Raw genomic sequence first — 23,000 nt, 5'->3', positions numbered from 1 at the left:
AGTGAGTACACATTTGCTGCCTACATGCTTTTTCCCAAGGAGTTCTCACAAAACAATCCTGTGTGCACAGGCTGTACTTGGGATGCTGAGGGTGTTGAGGTCTGCAACATGATGTTTAGTAGCACATGGCTGCAATAAACCAACAGGTCCCTTTGGTATTTGTGTGTTCTTTAATGAATATGCAATGAGTATAAGGAAGCTAAGAAACAGACCTAACCTGGCAGAACTCACAACCTGTCTTTTCTAATGCAGTTTCTAAAGAATTTATACATTTAATGTGTTTCTTCCCGATACTCCTTGCTTTCATGCAGACCTGCTAAAACCAGTATTTGGAAGCCTTTAAGTACAGTAGCAAATCTGATTACTGTTCATATAATATTGTCTGCAGAAATTACCAGAAAATGCTACAGAAATAGGCCAGTCAATGAAGCTGACCTGTAGAAGGAAAGCCTCAGCTAAAGTGGCAGAGTGCTGGAAGTGGAACCTTGAATTGCAATTGCTCCCAGCTTGCAGAGCTGTCACGTTGAATTCACTAGGTTCTTGCAACCTAGAAGGAGAAAATCCTGAATGCTCAGGTAGCACCTGACATGTTGCTATTTTGCAGAATCTTCCCTATAGAATTCCTCTGACATATTGTGATAATGCTAGTTCCTCTCAGCAATATTTCAGCAATTTTCTAACTCTTTATGCTAGTATCAGCCGGTATTCTAAGACTACAGCAACACAGCATCGAATCACAACTGGAAAATTGCATTTTCCTCTCTTACAAGATTTAGATTTACAAACAAGAAAAAATGTCATGCTCAAAAGAGGAAGGACTTTGCAAGAAAGAGGAACAAGCCTATTGTGAAATTGAAAATCACTCCCCAGAGTCAACAAAAGCACATGAGGCTGCACCTTGTGTAATATCTTAAATGGCTGAAGTCCATTAGCTAGATCCTTTTTTTCTGCTGTGCTGTTTGTGCCCTCTTCAGGATTTGTAGTGAAATGAATAGACAAGCACTAGTGAGATTTATTTATACTTACTCATGTAGTTCACACAATTGTACCTGCAGAGAGGCTTGTTCCCAGCAAAGCCAAAGGGATAAACAATGGGAACAATACCAGATCAGAAAAAAAGTATTGGCTGAACTTAAAATCAGCTTGCTCAGTAAGAAAATACAGTTTAATGTTTGAAAAAATATCTGAAGAAAACCTGCACCTTTACAGCTGCAGTGGGCAAAAAGGCAATGAGAGCGCTCAGGAGAGAGTGAAAGGAGGAAGAAGGAATGTTTTGGAGGCACAAGGATGAATAATTTCACGAGCTGACAAAGCACCTTGAGAACAATGTCAGAACTCTGCTATTCTTCTAGATTCATTTGTCCCCAGGCAGAGCAGAAGTGAGCTCAGAAAAGAATCCTTCAGGTTTTTTTTTAGTCAGAGTTCATAGCTCCACCATCCTGAAATAGCTCATTGCTAGTATCTCAAAATATGCTTGCTCAACATGCCAGAAGGCATAATGCGCATGAAAATCTCTCTGACCCAGCGCTGGGCAGGACTCTATGTTTATTGGGGTTGACACTCCTAAAACTTCTTTTGCTGGTGTTGCCATTTTTTTGTGGGACTTCTGAATAGCAACCTCCATGTCCTCAAGCTTTGCAGCTTAAAACACAGAATGCTTTTCCTCTAACTCTCACACATTTTTCGTACTCAAGAATATACTGAAATTAGTGAGAATTGCATCATCAAAAATTCACAAACCAGAAGACTGGTCAGGAAAATTTTGGTTGTGTAAGGTATATCTAGGATTTGGGCTTTTCTTCCTCCATTTGGCTTCCAAAATCAGATTTGCCCAGTTATGTTTTGAAACTTTTCTCTACTATGAGGAGAGTCTTCAACTCTTTTTTTAAAAAATAAAGGCTGAAAATCTAATGCCATCTGAGTTACAACAGCTCAGGCTTTAGGAACACCAAACACGGTGGTACCTTGATGAAAGCTGGCCATACTGTCATCATGCCCAACACCCCACAAAGCTCATCTAGGGTTAGTGATTGCTATCTTCTGTGGATTTACTATTTGGATGATACTGATGAAGAGATTTCAAGGAGGGTCAACATGTGCCTTCAGGGCAGGTGTACACTCACACTGCTCACTAGAGCTGAGCCCAAGACAAAAGCACCATCCCAGCACACCACCTGATCTGCTGCTGCTGCTATGTGCAGGGCTGGATGTGATCAGATGCGAGACTCAGCTGTTAGAAGTGCCTGCAGATTTAAGCTAACCTGCTCAGCACTTGAACAGTGGAGATGCACTCGCACAGCCCATAGGCATCTCAGCTGAGAAAGACAACTCCCCAGGTGAGCTGGCTCTGTGACAGACAGCCGCCAGACCATTTCCAGGCAGTTCAAACAAGACCAGGATGGGCACAGAAGCCAGACACTGCATGCTCTTTGTAGCAAAAATGTAGCATGCCATCAAGTCATGCAGGTTGAGACAAGCACACCTGTTGTTGTTGTGACTATTCTAGCAGACTTACTGTGCACAAAATCAGAAAACTCCTTAAATGCACAGCTTGAGCTTCAGAACTAAGCTCGCTACTGGCTCTACCACTATATTTGCTCTATCAGGTAGGGAGAAGACATTAGGAGGGCAAGACATCACACTTTCACCACCCATCCTGACCACCTTTGAATATGTTTGAAGTAGCTCTAAGTTCAAAACACAAGCTTGCAACGGGTCATTCTGCAGGAACGCAGGCTCCTCTCCCTTCTCCTTGCAGTGGGAGGAAGGTAAACATACTCTAGCACTTAAGAGAGTTACTCTAAGATCCCAAAGTGGTTATTTTTACTCTTAGGACACCAAGCCCTGGTAGCATAATGTACAGACCTTGTTATTTTTGCACTTGGTCAGCAATCTAGGAGAATTTTTTTAAGTCCATCTAGAGATCAAAGATCTCTGCTTACATACACTATTCCAGGAGACAAATAACCTGTAAATAATTCACATGAAGTGCTGTTGAAAAACACCAAAACCTCACCCCAAAGGCTTATTGCTGTACAGAGGCTTTGAGATATTTCTTCCTGCAGAGAGGCTGGATGGGAGGAAATAACTACCCATACATACCTTGTAGCTTTGGGATCCCAAATCACAATGTCAGCATCAGAACCCACAGCAATTCTCCCCTTCTTCGGGTAAAGGTTAAAGATTTTTGCTGCATTTGTGCTGGTAACAGCTACAAATCTGTTTTCATCCATTTTTCCACTGTACTGCAGAAGAGTACACAAAAGCAAATTTTTTTTAAACAAGGAATGAAAAAAATGTTCTTCTTGTTGAAAAGGCTAGGATGAATGACAGCTCTCTGCCAACATCACATCAATTTTTTTTTTAATGTCATAGTGAAGTTTAAAAGAAATAAAAATAACTATTTGTCTCAGATGCACATATTGCAATTTACATTCACTGAATACGATAACTTTACCCTACTTTATCCCATAGCAAAGGGAGAAAAAGACAACTTTAAAGCCAAACTCTCTGTGAATCCAGTCCCAAGTCAACTGAAATCAAATTTTTTAGATGGCTTTGAATCTGTAGTTCTGCTCAACAGTTTCCTCAGGAGACATAACAGCTCTCAAGTATCTAGGTTTTGGAAAATAGTGAGACAGTATTAAGGAGAGCCTAGAACATGATAAAGGAGAGGCAAGGCACAATGAGTGATACAGGAAAGGTGATTTGCAAGTATCTTCAGCAATAACACAGAGGATAGCACAGTTCAGTAAACATTTGAGATCAAGTAGTATAAAAAGCACATTTGCTGATGTGACACATCAGCAAAATGGCAAACAATAATGGACACACATGTGTCTTCGGACTGTCCACTGCTACGTAACTAATTTAATCCAGCCTGTGTGACTGTTGTTTGCTCAGAAAGCCAGCTACACTGGCCATAATAATGTGCATAGGTCAGTCTAGAAATCAGAATGTCACAAAAACATGTTTGTATGGTGGCCTGTCAGCAGTCATCTGAGAAGAAAAGCATAACAGAAGTGGTGAACACTGCTCTTCTAAATAATGGTGTGTGGGAAGGGAGGGAAGTTTTCCAGACAAACTCTCACAGCCATGTAATATTTTACAAGTAAGAAAAGGGAGTATATTACTGATTGAAGAACCTTTTGAAAAATCATCTTGCCCAACAGGATACACTGTTCAAAAGCAGCACTGATGTACATATTCACGTCTCACTTTCATACTAACCACAAGCTAGATTATATTCCAGTTTACACCATAAATAATCACACTAGAACTATGCCACAGGTGAATATAGGCAGAAGTCCACTTTGTACTTTTGACAAATAAATACGCTCTGCAGTGCATTATCGACAAGACTTCACTACTGCAAGAGAACTTAATATTAATTAGAAAGTTGAACTAGAGTCTCTGGAACTTAACAGTATTGTATTAGCCAGAACAATCGTAACACCCAGTGAACAGCAGATCCCTCACCAGACTGCCTCACAGGCCCCCTCATGAGACTACTCCATATCCAAAAAGCCTGGCCACTAGCTTTCATATTTATATTTGTTTAGAGCCTGAAGGGCATTGTCGTAAGAAGCACCAAGCATTCTTGTGATGGACCTGAGAATCTGAAGTCAACGGAACTTGAAAGTGCTCATCTCATCACATCACAGGACTGAGCCATACATTAGAGAAGCATTTCTTATCTCTAGCTTGTTTTCTCTGGCTGAAAACACAAATTAGAAGTTGACAGGCACACACCCAGTGCAGAAGCTCCTCCAACAGCTAAATTTGAGAGAGATCAAAGAGGAAAAAATACCGAACTGACCAAGTTGAAACTGTGGGTATCTCTTTCCTTTTACTTTCCTTTCATCTGTTGAAAAAAATGCTGCAAGTAAATGTATTGCGCACTACTGCGGAAACAATAGCAGTCCTTTGCTGCTAAATGATGAAAATTGTTCTCTGGTGCTATTTTTTAAGCACTAACAATCTTCTTCTATCTCCCAGGACCATAAAGTGAGAGTTAGTAAGGGCTCTGTTATGGTATTTGATCAAAGGAGTTATCATATGTTAAATACACTTGATAAAACTGGAGAGTTGATACTGCTGAGAGATTATACTTCGTTGGAGAAATCAATTACCTCTATGTTCAGACATCTTGATATACTTACAACGCCTTTTTCCCATATAACTGACATTCTGTCTTCTACACCATTCACTCCATTAGGGATTTTTGTGAAGTCATCCTTCCCCAGAGCTTTCTGGCATATGTCAAAGGTGCAATTGTCAGTCCCTGTCACAGATAGGTCATCACTATGGAGAAACAAAGTTCATTATGAATCAGAGCATGTACCAGACAGTGCCACATAGGAAAATCTGTTGCAAGACTGGGTAGATCCAGCCACCCCTTCTGCAAGGAAAAATTGATACGCCCTGCCAGCCTGTCTTCAGTCCCATCCTCCAAGAGTAGCTCCACAGTAACAGCCAGTTCCCCTGTGAAGCAGTTTCCTCTTCAGAAACCCCTCAGAAGAAACTAAGCACCAAAAATAACACCTTTACTTTGGATACATCAAAGGTGTCCCACAAATGGAAGACTGTCCCACTTTGCTCAGAGCAAGGGGCTTGGTTGCATCCTCACTTAGAGCATTTTTAGACTGTGTCACTCCATATACTCTGTGAAATCACAGACCTGCACAACCATCAGCCAGTGTTCAAGCATACCTTCACAGACTCTTTGGTCAAATTCAATCCTTTTGTGGAGTTAAGCTTTATTGGTAATGAAATACCAGCAAACCACACATTTTGTTAACTGCAGGTATCTGAAGGATACTTCTGTTCCTACTTCCTTCTGAAGGAGATGTTATGAAGCGGACAACTTATATCTACTTTCAGAAGTGAGCAGCCTTAGTTTTTATGCAGTATCCAAATTGCACGTGAAAAAGGCAGCTGACAACAAAACCCAGAACCCCTAGCTGTGACCCACTTTTTACACACTTCCCACCAACTTACAGCCTTATTGTCCCCCTGGTCATGTTTCAATATTTGCTGCAGTATTAGCAAGGCAAGGCTTGTTGATTAAAATCAAAAGGGGACAGAAGGGCATAAGAATTCAGAGAAAAAAAATCTGAACACTTTCTAATTTCCGTAACAAAAAGTGTTTTTCATCTATGGTTTCACCTTCCATTTCTCATTCCTGATAATGTAACATGCTGTACTTAGAAAATCTCCAGGGCATCAACCTGCTATTACATACTCCAGACAGAATTTGCTGTGTATTTGGGCATTAGCTGTCACTGTTTGTTCATCTGCTTACTTGGCTAGTAAGTTCATGAGGAAACCAGGAGTAGATGGATCTGGTCTCAGTGGAGGTCCCATGACATATGCTGCAGCATGAGCCCAGTCTTTATTCCAGTAGTTGGTGCCATCGGTGCCAAGACTAGCAGCAATAGGCTCCCCATAAACCACCTTTCCTGAAAAATGTAAAGCAATAGTATCATCATCAAACAACATAAAAATGCTTATCTTGTATTTTCTCTGTTCTGGATCTTTTTGGTGGCGATGGATTTAAATTTGAATGAGTGTTTCAAATTAAACACCAACATATGGAAGGACATAATAAACTAAGCTATAACACAGCATCTCTGTTCTGAATATTCTGCTGCTGATGTCCCAATATATTTCCTCATAAGAACACTGCTTGGGCAAGTTTTTTAATTAAATTGTTGACAGATATATTATAATGGGTTTTACACATTGTTTACCACGCATGTGATTGAGATTTCAAAAGGAACACAGTCCTCAGCTGCATTAATTATGTTCAAGACCCATATATTTCTTGGTAGCACCTGTTTGGTGCTCTGAAATTATTGACTGTGTAACAATGTAAGTTAATATATACAGCATACAGGCTCCGCAAGGTGGTACTTTTAATTGTCAGGCTATGATTGTTCCAGGAAGAACAATATGGCACCAGACATAAACTAAAGAGTGTAAAAATATTTCCCAAATCAAAAACTCTAAGTAATTTAATTTTAAAAGTTATTTCCCAAATTTTAATCTTTAATTCTTTGCTGCACAGTATTCTAGATTCCTCAGAAGAGGACACCAACCCAGACCGGCTGCTAGCCTTTGGATAGAGCTAACATATTTTAACTATTTTTTCCTCCTAGGAAACATGGGTTTGACACTCATCAAAACAAGAGGGGAGATGAAACAAGATGAGGAGGCAGTCCAGCCACTTTGCAGTTCTGTAGGTGACAGGTGGTAATGCCCCTGACTCTGATGGTCACCAAAGAACCAGAGCGAGCTGGGACCTCACACACCCACTCATAGGCTGCTTGGTGCTGGTTAAAGGCAGCCTCTGCCGGATCCCAGCAAGAGCCTTCTCCCTCCCCTGTTCCCTACAGACAGTGAGTATCTTGCTATGGATCCCAGATTTCACTGCAGGCACAATTTTTATTAGAACTATCACTGCATTACCCCAGCAAGGGTTCAGCTGATAATTGCTTGGTGATAAAGAAAGTAACCTTTCTCTGGCTTTCTGCATGTAAGTCAGTCAGTCATACATTCACAGTACTGTTGGAAAACAACAAAGCAAACCTTTGCAGATTTCTCTCTGTACATTAGATTCTGGTACTTCTGTGAGCTACTGGATTATAACTGCTACACTAGCATAGGTAGCTACTGAGGAGCTCGATTCTTTTCAAAATATGTTTCCCACTGCAGTAGTGCCATTCCTTAAATCTTCTGTGCTAGACTTGCAAAAAGGCTTCATACCGTTTAAAACCCATAGTTCTACAGTTATTTCTACAAGGTTTCAAGACTTGCTCTGACATTACTGTACTGTACATTTACTCCAAGTACTACATAGTATAACTTCTTCCACAACCTAAAGACTCCCTATTAGCATTATTAATTTGCTATAACCACCTCAGCATGACCTGACATGCTGAACATGCTTGTCTCATATTGACGCTTTGGCTTGGAGCATTCTAAGCTCCCAGTCCCGCTTATCTACATATATATTACAGATTTACACTTGGGCTCAGAGGGAGACCACCACCATTTTTTGGACTTGAAATCATGACTTCAGTAGTTATTTTCTGGGCTTTGCATCTTATTTTAAAAACTTAAAGCACTTAATATGAGGCCATCCATAGAAGTGATATGACCACTTGGTGAATGGGAAGGTTTGAGTCAGATTAGTGTTTTCCTAATTCAGAGCTGTTGCAGGAGTCACGGGGATCTTGGCCTTCCCTGTGCAACTCCAAACACAGTATTTGAGGGCAGGCTGCCACAAACCTCCATAAACACAGAAAAAGTCCTGCATATATATAACCAATCTCCTATATTTACCTATTAGGCTTTTCACAGATTTTTCATGAGCAAAGTCAGTAGAAGGGGCAGGGGGTGGGAAGTGTGGTGTGGTGTATGTCTTTCCTACTGTATCTAAAAAAGCTAAAGAAACTTCCACTCAAAGTAAACCTGAACTATGAATCATTAGGACATAGCTATAAATGATAAAAGTTAAAATGGTAGGAAAGGCCTAAATGTTTAGCTTCCATAAATAATTTCCTTATCTCGGTTTCACAACATAAAAATGAAAAGAAGTCTCCAAGCTCGCAGTCGTATATGCTGAGTTGATTCTAACTCGTGTAGCATAGCTGATGACAGTATTTCTGCACTCAGAATTTGACCTGAGCAGCTCCCCTTGATCCCAGGAGTGGGAAGGAGTACAAGCCATTTCCTCAAGTGATTTTGAGTCTGAACACTGCAGCTTCAATGGACTACATCTGGACACTTCTGCTGACTGTGCAATTTCTTGCATTTCATTTGGACTGTGACTAGGCAGACTGAAGGGTACAATAATATTAAGATACTGCTTTAATCCAAATAGCAAGGAAATTCTGCATTAAGGCTCTTTTAGCTCAATTGGCAACAAGGAAATTCTGCATTAAGGTTCTTCTAGCTCGATTGGCTTCTGCCTATAGGCATAAAAGTGAAGTAATGCGGTAATAAATCAGATCTTTCCATTTGTTATGTTTTCCTACATTCAGTAAAAACAGTAAGCAGAAAGTGTTCTGCTGTTGAGTCTTTCTGACGTCTCTGAGCTGCTGGGAAATAGCTGTGTATTTGGTGACTTCTTCATCAGATGCCCAAACTGGCTGGCAAGAGCTATTTTCACATAAATTACTTTATAACAAAAAAGAGCATGCAACTGCAATTCATTTTACCACCTATCAGAACTCAAAAAGAGTTATAATCTTGAGAAACGCCAACTAACATTTACAGGATTAAAAAACTGGTCTCTGTGTGCTTATTCTAGTAAAAGTTTTAGAAGCACTTAAGATAAGGTCATATGGGGCAAAGATACTCACTGACCAGCTATGATCTCAAAGAAGCAGAACTGCAGGGCACTGTTTATTGAATCAGGCATAGCATTGCATCAATCAGGCTATCTACAGTCTGGACCTGAGCTATCCTGCTTGAGCCAGCTAAAAAGTTGGCATTTTTAGTTGCACTCCTGTGCTCAGAATCAGCTTGAGAGTCTGTATACCCACAGCTATGGACATGCCCAACAGCAGACCTAACCTGTGACTGATGGTAGGAGGTTTGAAAGTCTAAGCAAGCTTCTCATAATCTGACCAAGTACATATTTTTTGTATGCACTTTTTTAAAAGGGAGAAACCTTTTTAAAAAATTGACTTTTTAGTAAGATTCTGCTCTCCAGTTCTGATCTGCATTAGAAAGTCTTATTTCCTTAGCTGTAACAGCACAGTTAAATGAGCAAAGGGACATGGTCTCTAGCCTTTAGTACACTTAGAATGAAAGCGATTTTAAGTGGGAGCCAGTATAAATCATATACCCCTAAAGTGCATTTTATTAGCCTTGCTTCCTCATAGGTGTTACTGGCTGAAGGAATGTGTGACGGGGCCACATTAGTTTTCCCCGGTAAGTTCACGAGGTGGTCCTAACAAGGAGAGGGAGCTGCACTGCCTGACACCAGCACTCTACAGCCTTGTCATCTCATTGTAGGGAAGACTTTACACAATAGCAGAAAGAGGATCCTCTTTGTCTTCCCACTCAAGGGAATGAGACTGTCATGCACACAGAGATTTCAGACTGCCCTTCTGTGGAAGCAGACAGTTCCTCTACCTATTCTAGCAAGATTCAGGATCATGTTTTGCACACGGATGAAGAAACAGCCTACTGAGATGAGCAAGAACAGTTCTCACAGAGCGGTACTGTCTTTGACCCCCTCAAGTGGAGAAATGGTGAACCATTGCTTTTGGCAAACAGGCTGGTGGGGCTTAAAAAAAGAACAGGATGGGGGCATGAATTAACCTGTCCCTCTCCAACACAGTCACAACGTGGAAATCTTGGATTTCCTGTTGAATATTCAGCAGCACTGTAGCTGTTACTGATGTACATGAAAAAACATGCTGCTACAATCTGGAGGTTTCCTGCCGTGAGTGGTGTTGCTGGAGATCAGAGCAGACATAGATGGTGGACTTTGGCACGTAGGGGAGAAGGAAAGACGGTCACTCGTGATTCCCCTGAAGTTTGCTTATTGTAGTATAAGAACTAGTACCCCTTTACAGTGTGTATGATTGATTTTAGCCTTTAAGGTCGGAGCTGTAGCTCACTGAAGACAACAGAATTATGCCTACTATCTTCAGCAAACTGTATCAGGCCTTTGGTCTCTAGCTCTAATATTATTTTTCACCTGTATAGCTAAATGAGGGACAAAGAAGAATTAGGCTCTGACTTCCATTTTTGAGTAGGAAAATCACCAACCCACAGAATCTGAGAAGCAATGCTTCAATCCTGGTACCACACTGTCACCCAGAAAATAGATTACGCTCACTGAAGATGAGTCTCTCCCCTTCTGAGGTCAGTGATGTAATAGGAAGGGATATCAATCTTCCTCTGACATGGGCAGGGATGAATATGCACCCACACACTGTACTTCATACTAAATACTTGGAAAGGAATACGAAAAACTTCCAAATTGTAAATATCAGGAAGCTAGCTAGCATCAAGAGATGGAAAAAAAATCTTGAAAAGATGAATAAACTGCATTAGAGTTTCAAATAATTTCAAATGCTTGAGAGCCTTCCAGTATTTGAGAGTTCACACAGCTTTCACATCAGAGTGGTTTTAACCTGTCCAAGTTGAATATCTTTCAGCAAAATATTTGGGCATTATTATGTCATTCATACAATACTTCGCAAATTTATTTTTTTGCCTGGAACTCCTTGTTTTGCATTACTACTTTTAATTGGAGAATGGAAAAATAACTTTTACTGAAACTACTGACAATGAATTTCTAATCGCCAGAATTTATACAGATTAGTCTTATTAAAAACTATAATTGTTGTAACTATCTATGTGGCACACTAGCTATCTTTTGAAATTTCTTAATCAGTCCTAGATTTCTGTTTCCTAAACAGTATACTTCTATGCAAATAGAAATTAATTATAGAGAGATGTTATACGTTGCTGTGCACAAAGGCAAGCATTGATGATTCTGACTACTTCAATGCAGGAAGCTATAAAATCCAATTTGCACCACAATAAGCATAACTTGTACCAATTTCTTCTTTCTACACATCAAAGAAGCATACATATATCAAGTCAGTTATCAAACTGGCACTGCAGACTATTCTTACAACACATGCCTAACAATATTTTACAGTATTTACTATCAGCATAGAATTTTTTACTTGAATAGTGTGTTATAAAACACCACCTCCTATCTTAGCTCTTTTATGTTCACAGACAGTGTTTCATCTTTAATTTGAGTATTTTAACCGTTGTTACAGCTTCTTGTAGCTAATGTTGACACCACAGCTGTGAATGTACAAATAACCGTACGCTGATGCATATAATCCACATTACCAGCAGCACTGTCATCTAGTGGAGGAATCTAATATAGCACAATACCAAAAGATGTGCTAGTAAAAAATATTTTGGTAGATTCTTTTATAAACTCAAATCACTGATAAGTCTTACTAGAAGTCATAATCAAGACATATTGCACATAAACATATCCATCTATGTTAGCACAATGATATCATGCTGGTTTTGATTGCACTTCCGTCAAGCACTCATACTCTGCATTTTGATATTAATAATCTACACCCCTGTGTAAGCATCATCTAAAGTCAAGAAATAAGGAAACTGAGGTCTGTATGCAATTCATGTTAGGTCAGATGAACACAAGCTGAGATGTAAAAAGATGTAAAAAGATAATGAGGACAGATATTCCATAGTTTTAGGCCCCCCAAATCATGGGCTTCGGTCCTGCTCCTTCCACCCATATAATGCCTCCTCACAGCGCTGTGGTTCCACAGGCTGCTCTGGATGAACTTACGGATGAGGAGGTAAAACATCCTGAATCCCTACAGCCTTCAGACTGCTTCTAGCCTGCCCAATAGATGGTCAAAAGGGTCAGGCTGCCTTGGCTGATGAGAACTATTTATGAACTCTGCAGTCCATGACCTCAGAAACCTTTCCCTGGAGGGAATTGAGGCTTTCAGACAGTGTCATCATCACCATGATTTCTAAGTGCCCGGTGAACAGGAGTCCTGGTCATGTCATGGCACCGTTTGTAAAGACAAGGTATGGTCTCTGTTGTAGAATTTCTCATTTAAATAGCTGGTAAAGGCTTGCAGACTCTAACTCAAGGGAGAGGATTACATTGTCTTGGACTGGTCAGATCATTTTTAATGCAATAATGCTGTCCTGGCCATCACTTTGATCTTGGAGCTACAGTACAAAGGAGAAAAAAGTTTGCTCTGGGGAGAAGGGAAAGTCTCAATCCTAGCTGCTATTCTTCCACGCTGCTTAGCTCCCCTTGGGCCCCACAACACACACACACAGTTTAGACATGTTCTGAGGGTTATGGCACCCACGACAAGTAGGACACTGATGCTAAGTTTGGTTTTCCGTGGCCCTTCCTCCAATGCCATTGCCCAAGTATAAAAGAATTAGGACTTTTACCTTCTCTTCGTGCATTACTTATCACCCTTGCTGCAGATTTACTCATTACATGGACTACAAAAAGGGGGCAGTTTACAGCATTTGCTATGGTAATTGCTCTTTGCGTAGCTTCAGCTTCCACTTCTTCAGGACGACAAAGCTCATGCCCCTCAGGACCAGTTATTCCCATTGCCAGCATCTTCTTTGCACCCTGAACACCACACAAAAACATGTAAGAGTCAGCTGAAGTGCAACCATGGTGTTGTGAACGTGCTGCCAGCCAAATGGATCCTAAACCAGCCACTGCAGCTATTTTGAGGAAAAAAACCAAGGCAGGTATGTTTTTTTCAAGAGAAGTTATTGTTGTGTTATCTGAAATCCAATATATTTCTCAATAAACACAGGTCTCAGAATACCTAAGTGACTTCAGAGAACACACTCCACTGGCTTGCAGGGATAAATCACCGCTTTTGAAAACCCTATCCCTCTCTCAATATGTACTCTTAAATGACTGCAGCCAGTAACTGAGATGACAGTACTAACCCCTCATGGGGAAAAAAAAAAAAAAAGATCCTTACTAATCACAAAGATACACATCCAGAGCCTCTGAATGAGGCTCCAAGGTTTTAAGAGGCATAAGATTTTGTCCCTGCTATATTCCAGGAACTTATGCTTTGCTGATGTGAGATTACTTAGCAATAAATTCATTTCCATTATGGGACCTGGGGCAGAGTCAAAGCACTATTGACTAGAATAGCTGAACAAACTCAAAGACATCAGTGTAGTTACACTCACAGTGCCTCCACACAGTACTAAGATGGCAGTAGCAAGTGTGAAGTGAGGCTAACTATGCATAGAGGGACACTGAGACTTTTGTACCCAGTCAGTGAAGCTTTCTTGGTACTTCTGGATTCGTTCCTGTTAGATGAGCTGACTATGTTTGGAGAGACCTAGGGTTAGGCATCACAATACTTGGCCGAGTATTCCCCCTTTGACTTGGTCGATGGTCAGGCTCTGACTGTTCCTTTCTTTGTCAGTCAAGTATACATATTACATTGCAAGTATATATTATACTACAAGTATAACTCTCATAGAACTAGGATCATTTGCCTCCTGTCTACCCTGAACCCAGGACTCCAGGTTACAATTTCTTAGCCCACCACAAGCATCCTCTAGGACCTTGGACAAGACGTTTGTCCTCAGTTACCTGGAAGTAAAATAAGGTAGAAAAGCCTTTCCCTCTGATACAATGATGGTACTAATACATCTGTTGAAGTGCTTAGTTAACAGGATCATTTATATTCCTGACTTTGAGGGACAAAATGCCAAATGCCTACCTGTGCAATTAGCTCCCCATTCTCTGCATGGACTTGAGCAACTGCTCCAAGTTCCTTACAGCAGGAAAAGGCTGCATATAACTCCTCATCATTGACCATGTATAGGTCTTTATAGGCCATAAACATCTTGAAGGAGTTGACGCCTTTGTTTTGAACAAGACTTTTCATTTCTTCCTTCACCTGAAAGACAGTCAGCAATTTTCAAAAACCAGCAATATTATATTTTTTACCTTTTAATAATTTTGTATAAAGAAATTGTAAGTATGAAAGGTGAGCCTTTACTCACCCATCAAACATATTCTGTCCAAACAGCCCAAGTGACATATTTAAAGACTGACTTACACTATTCTTCTTGTATCAAATTGATTCTCAAAGTATATAAACAAGTACAACTGCAGTGAAGATACTGGAGGCACAAGCTAATTTCAGGAAGGGAATGCTTTTTACAAAAGATAGTGAAGCAGAATTTTATTCCAAATAAACCTCCTGATGTTGAAAACACCCAGTCTGCTACTACAGTCAATGTATCCAACTTACACAGTATGGAGATTTGTGCAAAACTGATTTTCAAAATTGGATCATAATAGGCTTCAGCTTCTGGCAAATTACTGAGTGACAGAAAAGACCTTATCTCCTAGAGTTTTGTCCTGACTCTGAACAACACACAGCCTTTTGAAATATTTTGTCATCAAACAAAATGGCTCTAAAACTCTAGGTGCAAGCTTGCTTTTTTTCTTGTATGCCCTCTTTGATAGGGTTCCCTGCTTCTCCTAGCATCTGTGAAGCCCAGCAAAACATTATGTCCCAAAGAAAGAAAGATGCAGAATTTAGCCCAAAGGTTTCTTGTACAGCCACTTAGCTAGAACTATCCATTACCTAATTTTTGCTCTCCCTTCCCAGTAAAATGATGGTGACAGTAATTGACATGTGTCTGTGATGCTATTACAATTTCCATGGGATGAATTCCTTTCAAAGAGTAAAACATTATTTTTCATCTTCTCTCTAATAATCTGGTTGGATCTGCCCAAGAAGGGTGAGAGATTGGTATAAAACTCAGGGAAATTTTCTGCACTTATCCAGAGGAGGGATGGGAGCATATCTTGAGTGGGAATTATCAAACAAATAAATACCTTACATAAGGCCCTGCTCTAGCACAAATCGAGGCATGTCATTTATTTTCTTCTTCACTAATTACTATGACTAAGGGCAGGCATTGTAAAGAATGTATGTTTTTAATGAATACTTTAAATCTTGAGGAGATGATAGTTAATTAGAATGGCACGAAATATCAGACTTCTTTACCCAGGTCTTTTACAGCTACAAAACATCAGACCGCTCTATTTCTTTCAGTCTTGGCCCTTAAAAACAGTTAACTTCTTAACATAAACCAGAACATTTCATTGATTTACACCTCCCTAGTTTTATTGGATTTTTCAGTACAATTCCACTGTTCTCCACTAAGGCCGTTTCAAATGCACATTCCTCAAACTTCACTGGAGAATTTATTTTATGTCTTTGCTTTGAGCTAGAAGTTGCAGTCAGTCTATTTAGTGCTTAGTGCACAGAATACCAAAGACAGGGTGTTTGCACAGTGAAGGCTTTGGTTTATATATTTTAAAAGTTAAAAATTAGAGGAAGTACTCATATTTAAAAATGGAATTTACTTAATTTATCTATGTAATGATGCATGTTCTCTGAGGATCCAAAGTGGTCTTGTAAAACATGGGTCAGGTTCAGATAGATGTCAAGCACCTGAAAAGTTAATTTATTCAGTAAAGCTGTCAGGCTATCAGCAAACATTCACACAACAAAGACAATTCTCCCATATGTAATTTCCAAAAAAGGTTTTTTAGATAATCTCACATTGAAGTAATTATTGGCTCCAGTCCTGCTTTACTTTAAGGAGATATTACTGCAGTCACCCAGGAATAGAACTCTTCCTTTACAAATAAAGTTAAGTACCATATTTTTCATGTATACCCTTATTAAAAAAAACAACCCCCCACCAAGACTCAACAGAAGCATAGATTACCAAGTGTTCAAGTAACAAAAGGCAAAATTTATGCAAACACCTCTTGCCCCCTCTGGCCTGCCTGGTCTTGGTCTTGTACAACTGCTTCCTAACTGCTTCCTTTTCCTTTAACTTTGTGCAGTATTATCCAAAGAGATAGGCTATCTGCAGACTTTCTTTATTTCTTCAAATACATGTACATTTAGAAGGGTGTGAACTATTTCAAATGTAGTTTTTACACACAAAAATACTATTACACTGCAAGCAAGCTATATTTAGCATGTGAGGACCAATTCAAAGCCAGTGTGGTACCAGTTCATGGAACTGAAAATCAGCTGTTGTGTCTACCTTGTTGCTCCACCACGTAACTGCCACGTGCAATGCATAATCACAGCAGACTTTAGGGTCTGCCCAGCTTTTCCATGTATCAAAGGCTTCAGTAAGAGAACAGCCTTTCTGAGGGATGGCAAAATCGATGATCATAGTGGTTCCTCCTGCTATAGCAGCCTGAAAGGAAGAAGGTTAATATTTAGCAGTCAGAAAGAATGCAAATTTCCTCCCACCCTCTCTGATTCCCTGTGCAATAATTAATGTTGATGCATTGAAAAGCCAAAAGCCACTGAAGTTTCCCCGAGTAAAGTCTGAACTTGCAAAATGATTGTGGAGATTAATTTCACGTCCTTTGAGAAGGATGTTCTCAAAGAGGTATTCAGGAGAATCATGGGGAAATTCTCAGACTGAAGAAGTTTTCGCACATGTACAAAATCTTATCAAAGATCTGGAGATGAGTCTGGAGCATTCATGCATCAGTGAGTTTCCTTAAGTGGGTGGAATCACCGAGAAAGAAGAGCAACAGAAGACCATAGTCAGCTTGAGAAATGCTTCCTCAGAGTCTACGTAGTTGAAAAAACAAGTCTGTGTGACAGGAAAGTATTAAGGGGCAGATACACAATGAAAAAAAAAAAAACAGATTCAGTTTGAAAATCCAGTGTGAAAATCCCCAAACTCTTGTCTAACACCAAAAGGATTTTTAAAGTGTTTTAAAATTATTTGTATTACTGACAGAGTATGATTTAACAAAACTGCATATGAGGTTTTAAAATAGAATGAGGTATTTACATCCTCCATATAAATATTTACAAGTAAATAAATAAACAAAAAATCTTACTTTACATATGTTATGAGGATCAAAAATTGCTTTTTAACCAATAATTTTCCCTCTCCTTTATGGACAATTGAATTATTACTTTTTTTTTTTCCTTTGAAGGATCTTTGTTGGTCATTCCCAGAAATGAGATCCTAGACTAACAGAAATTGATCCAATATAGAAATTCCTTTGCTGTAATTGTTGCAATCTTCCAAATTAGCCAGAGAAATCCTCTCTGTTGCTCTGAACAACATAGCTTTGCACAACAGGTACAACCAATTCAGATCAACATATACACAGTTCAAATTCATGCTATATTACTCTTCCTAGTTCTAGATCAATCAGTTCCTTCCTTCCTTCTCTTCACTTAGCAATCAGAAGCACAATTGTAAATATGTTAGTATGTTTTGCAAAAAAAAGAAGTTTGGAGAATGATGTAAACATTTGTGAATCTCTGATGAATTCAGGAAGACGTTTTCTCCAAGAAAAGTTGTTCAAACTGTCAAATTTTTTTTCAACAAGACAGATTGACTTCTTATTTGTTAAACTGGATTTAGAATTAAAGAATATTTATAGACTTCAAGAAAAAAAAAATGTCATGGGTTTCACAACTCCACTCAAAGTCTCTTTTTTCCCCTCTCTTTGTAAAGAGGGGTATTCTGTGCCTTTGTTATTCAACTGAATGGGTCAATCTCAGCTAATCAATCTAGCATATTTTGCAATAGTTGGAACACAACTCTGTCTCCCTCATTCTCTTGCCCAAATACATCAGGTGACCTTCAGTAAATAGCTCTGAACACTTTGCACACTTTGACCTGTGTTAAGAAGGTCCACAATATCTAATTTTTTGACATCTCACCACTAGGCTGGATCCAGAGTCTTCTTTTAGGTACCAGAGTGACTATCTGGACATTCTGTTTCATGTACGTAGTTTCTGTTTTGCAGCTTCCCTGTCCAGTGCCTCAAAAAGTTATTCAAAAACCCTCGAAACTCAAAAAACTATTACTTTTTTTTGCAAGTTAGCACACAATTTATCTCCCCTACTTTGGGATTTCACAGTGTAGGCACCTACACCTGAGTTAGTCTGCATCTTTGGTTCTCTTTAAAGTCAATGGAGGCACTTTAAGAATGAGATCACTTACACCTTAAGAAGGCAACTTAAGAGAAAGCCACAGTCATTGCTGTTTCTTTTACATGTTTTCTCCTGTAAAACAAAATAATCTTCTGGCTTCAAGTCACATTTGTTTGATTTCTCTTGCAATGTCAAATTTCTAAATACATTGTTGATAATTAGTTTACAAAAATGGTCTTCACAAAGAACTAAAGGATTGTTGCAGAAAATGAAAAAAAACATTAATATATATATTTGTGTACTGTAAATCATGTAAACTAAGTATTCAAGAAATCAAATTCAGCACTTCATTCAGCCAGGTGACATACTTTGTGATGTCCGTAGACAAGCAGAACAGACATTGTGGACTTGATTTTTTTCTCTCCATTTATTACAAAAAGCAGTGTGAAGACCAAAACCTGCTTGTGGAAACCATTTCGGTAACTATAATTTTTATCAAAAAACTTTATTGTCTATGGGTAACTGAAAAAGACAGCATCGTTAGGCCCATATAGTAATAGATTCCCTCATTTCTACTAGGTAGCTATGGAAGAGACTTAAGTTTGGGCAAAAAAATTCGCATGATCAAATTTATAATCCCTTTCCAGCTATCGGTTCTGGAGGTGGAAATTCAGTGCTGTAGCTTTGCTTTTACATCTTATCTTATGTTTGAGTTGGAGAGACATGTTATGTTTGACATAACAGCCATTTTGATATGGCAGGAAAGATCTGCTGTGATGGACAAAAATAATTTTTTGTCAAAGTTTTGCAGACTAATTACAGTCTATTATAATGAGCCACTATAACATCTGCGCTCATTGAGAAGAGTAATTCTAGTGCTTAAAACTATCCAGTGTAAAATATTTCCATTCAAGTAACAGCAGCAACACCAGCAAAACCACCTTGAGTTGGAATGAATATTGTTATTGAAAGAAATATGCCAGTAATTTAAGGATAGCATACAGGTCATTTGTAGTTCTCCCTTCAGTACTCTGGGCTCAACATTAAAAAAAGTCAAATCCTTGTTAGAGTATGGAAATGTACAATTATGCCACTCAGACAATCTAAGTTGCACTCTCATGACATGATGGGGCAAGCAAGAAATGAAATCTCCTGTTAAAGAACAGGGTCCATCTAAGCAAGAAGGCAAGTTTTAAAGGTTCTTAATAGTTGTGTGGTTACTGCACCACACTATTTGTTAAATGGAGTTGAATTTAACTTATTTCAACTATTTCCAAGGGGCAAATCAGTATTTTGCACATCAGAAAAAATGCACATCAGTGAAATCCATTTCTTTAGAAGGGATGCACTATTGCTTTCTGCTTTTTAGCAATCCCCAGTTCTGCTGTGACAGGGACAGGATGTAACAGCCTCTCTGAGGATGCTGGCTAATAGACAAGCCAAGCAGGGCAATGTGATCCCTTCTGCGGGCAAAGGATTTCAGCCTGCACAGCAAAGCTCTTAGAAAAGTACCTTACATATTTTAGGGAGCTCTGTATGAGTATTTTTACTGTATGGAGATGATGCATAATACTGTTAATACTAGTAATTGATACACTGCTAATGCAGGGAATGTACTGAGATCAGCTAAAAAGCTGAAAAAACCCCACTCCAAGTGGAAATGTAAAGGAGAAATGAGACGCTTTTAGAAAGTGTATTGAACTGGACTTTCACTGAGAGACACAGTAAGGTCCAAAGCGAATGACAGAAGAAAAGCTTGCATTCCACCATGATAACAGAGGAGAAAGATCAGATTACCACGTAAGTGCTCCCAAAGCACTGGGGGGGTTAAACTGTTGCTTTAGTTAACCTTTGCTCAGAAAAGTATGAAGCTTGTTGCATGTACCAATGCAAGCTGTAGCCTGCATGGCGACAGCCAGGGTAAACGACTGCGCTTAACACTTGCCACCCACAGCCAGAAAAGTCTCTGAAGGAACCCAAATAACATACTGATTGAATATGGACCTCTGAGTACCCCAGCCGCTTATTATGGTGTCCCCGCCAAGGAACAGCAACAATTGCCTTTGTTTGATTCACATTCTATTCTCTCTTTTGGAAGTAATACTGAATAACCAGCAGACATCCCTTTCTGCACATCCCAGATGCACGCACAGACACGCATATGTGTACCCACCTTGGTTCCTGTATAAAAGTCATCTTTTGACCTGCTACCCATAAAAGGGAACTGCATGTGTGTATGAGTATCGATGCCCCCAGGGATCACCAGCTTGTTGGTCGCATCCAGCACAATGAGTCCAGTTGGTGGCTCAGGGTTTAGGTTCGGTCCCACTTGCCGCACCACTCCATCTTCCACGTACACGTCAGCCACCACAGAGCGGTCATCGTTCACGACTTTTCCCCCCTTGATCAAAAGTCTCTGCTGAGCCAGGTTTTGGTGTGCCATGGGAGCCTAGAAGACGAGAGTGAGGCCTCCGCTCAGAAAGCTGCTCTGGCCTGAGAGTATTTCACCGCCCACCCTTCTCCCGGAGCAGCAGCTATCTCCAAATGGCCCTAAACACACACCAGACAGTGCTCTTTAAACAGAAACCAGAGGAATTGCCCCCACTGCCCTTGGCAGCTCCACCTACCGCCTCCAGTGGCTGGCCCCGCACAGGCTGGTGGTGGCGGAGCGATGGCTTCGGGCCCTTTCTGCTCCAGACTCTGCCTGGAGAAAGCGGGGCCAGGCTTTCAGGAGGGTCCGGCTGGGATCTCACGGCACTCGCTCCAGCCTGCCCTGCACACCCTGGGGTTTGAAACACGCTGGGCTGCTTTGAAAACGTGGCCATTCGTCGTCGTCTTGTGAGGCCCAAAGGTGACCCAAGCTCCTTGCGACGGGGTTTGAGGACACCAAGGGTGACCTGAGCTCCCCGCAGCACCGCCCGGGGAGCCCGCGAGTCCTGCCTGGGCAGAGGGGCCGGGAGAGCGCAGGGCTGCGGTGGTCCAAGCGTGGCACCCATCTCAGCCGAGCCCCCGCAGGCCACTATGGTGGGGCTCCACGCTGCTGCAGGGGACTGAGCCACCGTCGGAGGACACCAGCGATCAAGGAACCGCTCCCGAGCTGTTTCTCAGAAGATGATTTGGGACACCCAACCCTCAGGAGCCCAAAACCACCACCCTCCCCAGTGCCGCTACTTGGACGATACACCGGCCTGAGGGGGGGAAGCCCCCCGGGGACTTCGGGAGGCTGCCGAGGCCCCTCCTCACCCTGCCCGCAGAAGGCTCAAGCGCCTGGGCCGCGTGGCCGCTGTCGAAGGACCAAGTGAAAATCATCTTCCGGTAGCTGTTGCCGTGCGCCATCTGCACCGCCGCCCCCGCCCGGCGTGCCCAGGCCGGCGGTCCCCTCTCCCCCCCGCCCCGCACTGTTGCCCGCAGAACCGCCGGCCGCCCCGGCCCGCGCAGGCAGCAACCGCCGCCCCCCGCCGCCAGCGCCGGGCTCTGCCCGCGCCCTCGCGCCGCCCCTTCCCCGGGGCCGGGGCGGCGGAGGCGGCGGCGGCCGCGGAGGCGGCCGGATCCCGGCGAAGGGGGCAGTCGGGGAGCCTGCGGTGGGTGTCACGCAGGGCCGGCGTGCCCCGGCTGGGAGAGGGGCCTTGCAGGATACAGACCCGGAAAAAGAGGCGGGAAAGTGAAATTCGGACGGCTAGAAAATGAGCCAAAAGCTGGCAGCGGCAGCAGAGGAGGGACCTGCTCTACACCGTCCCAGAGGCACACGCTTCTATGGACCTTTCCCGCTTCTCCCCTCCGGTAACCCGGGGTTTGCGCACTCGGCAGCGACGCTGCTCGCGCGTGTTCCTGAATCTGCCGAGCACCAGCATCTTCGTCCCCTCGAGCTCTTCCAGTTCAGCGACGAGGGCTTCAGAAGACAGAATGTTGTCTCTGAGGGCCGTGAGAGGGTGCACACGTACGCTACCGAGAAGACACTTAGAGAAATGACACCAGATTTGGAAAATGCTCACCTTCTCATCAGCGTGTCACCTTTGTGCCTTCTCTCCCAGCGGGTAGGAAGGAGAGCAGTACCAGAAGTTTGCCTTTGTATCTCCTCATCCCAAAGTGTCTCGTCTTAGGCCTCACCTTTGTGCAGTGGGACAGAGACCCACCGACATCCAGCGTACCACACAGCAACAGAAAAGGTCAAAACTCATTTGGAAAAGCAGAGCAGAGAATGAGAACAACAAAGTGAAATGCCCCAAGGCCCACAGGGCAGCCCTGTGGTGTCGAACGGGCAGGAAAGGGCAACATGCACCTACCGCATCTGCTGCATTTAAAGCCAGTAAAAAGGCAAGCGTCAAGGTACTGTGATGGGAATTCAGGCAGGCACTGTGGCTCACCAATTACAATGGTATTGATGAGCCAGGAACTGTTCAGTTTCAGCAATATGATTATTCAGATGAAGAGCTGGGGAATAAAGATGCAGGAGGGAAG

General features: G+C 41.6%; 1 protein-coding gene across 1 annotated transcript in view; it reads right to left on the bottom strand.

The window, feature by feature from the left end:
- DPYS (dihydropyrimidinase) overlaps positions 1-21,111 on the bottom strand; it is a 32,302-nt gene extending 11,191 nt beyond the window's left edge. The window contains exons 1-7 of the mRNA XM_030012623.2: positions 20,716-21,111; positions 16,672-16,830; positions 14,313-14,492; positions 12,997-13,186; positions 6,305-6,461; positions 5,163-5,304; positions 3,103-3,245 (exon numbers count right to left, since the gene is read on the bottom strand). Coding sequence (XP_029868483.1) covers positions 3,103-3,245; positions 5,163-5,304; positions 6,305-6,461; positions 12,997-13,186; positions 14,313-14,492; positions 16,672-16,830; positions 20,716-20,985 — 1,241 coding nt within the window. The 5' untranslated portion in view covers positions 20,986-21,111. The remainder of the gene's footprint in view (positions 1-3,102; positions 3,246-5,162; positions 5,305-6,304; positions 6,462-12,996; positions 13,187-14,312; positions 14,493-16,671; positions 16,831-20,715) is intronic.
- Positions 21,112-23,000: the final 1,889 nt, after the last annotated feature.

This window comes from Aquila chrysaetos, chromosome 4 (genome assembly GCF_900496995.4).
Source record: "Aquila chrysaetos chrysaetos chromosome 4, bAquChr1.4, whole genome shotgun sequence".
NCBI classification, from domain to species: Eukaryota; Metazoa; Chordata; class Aves; order Accipitriformes; family Accipitridae; genus Aquila; species Aquila chrysaetos.
Note: the sequence above shows the minus strand (reverse complement) of the source record. Positions and strands in the feature narration are given on the sequence as shown.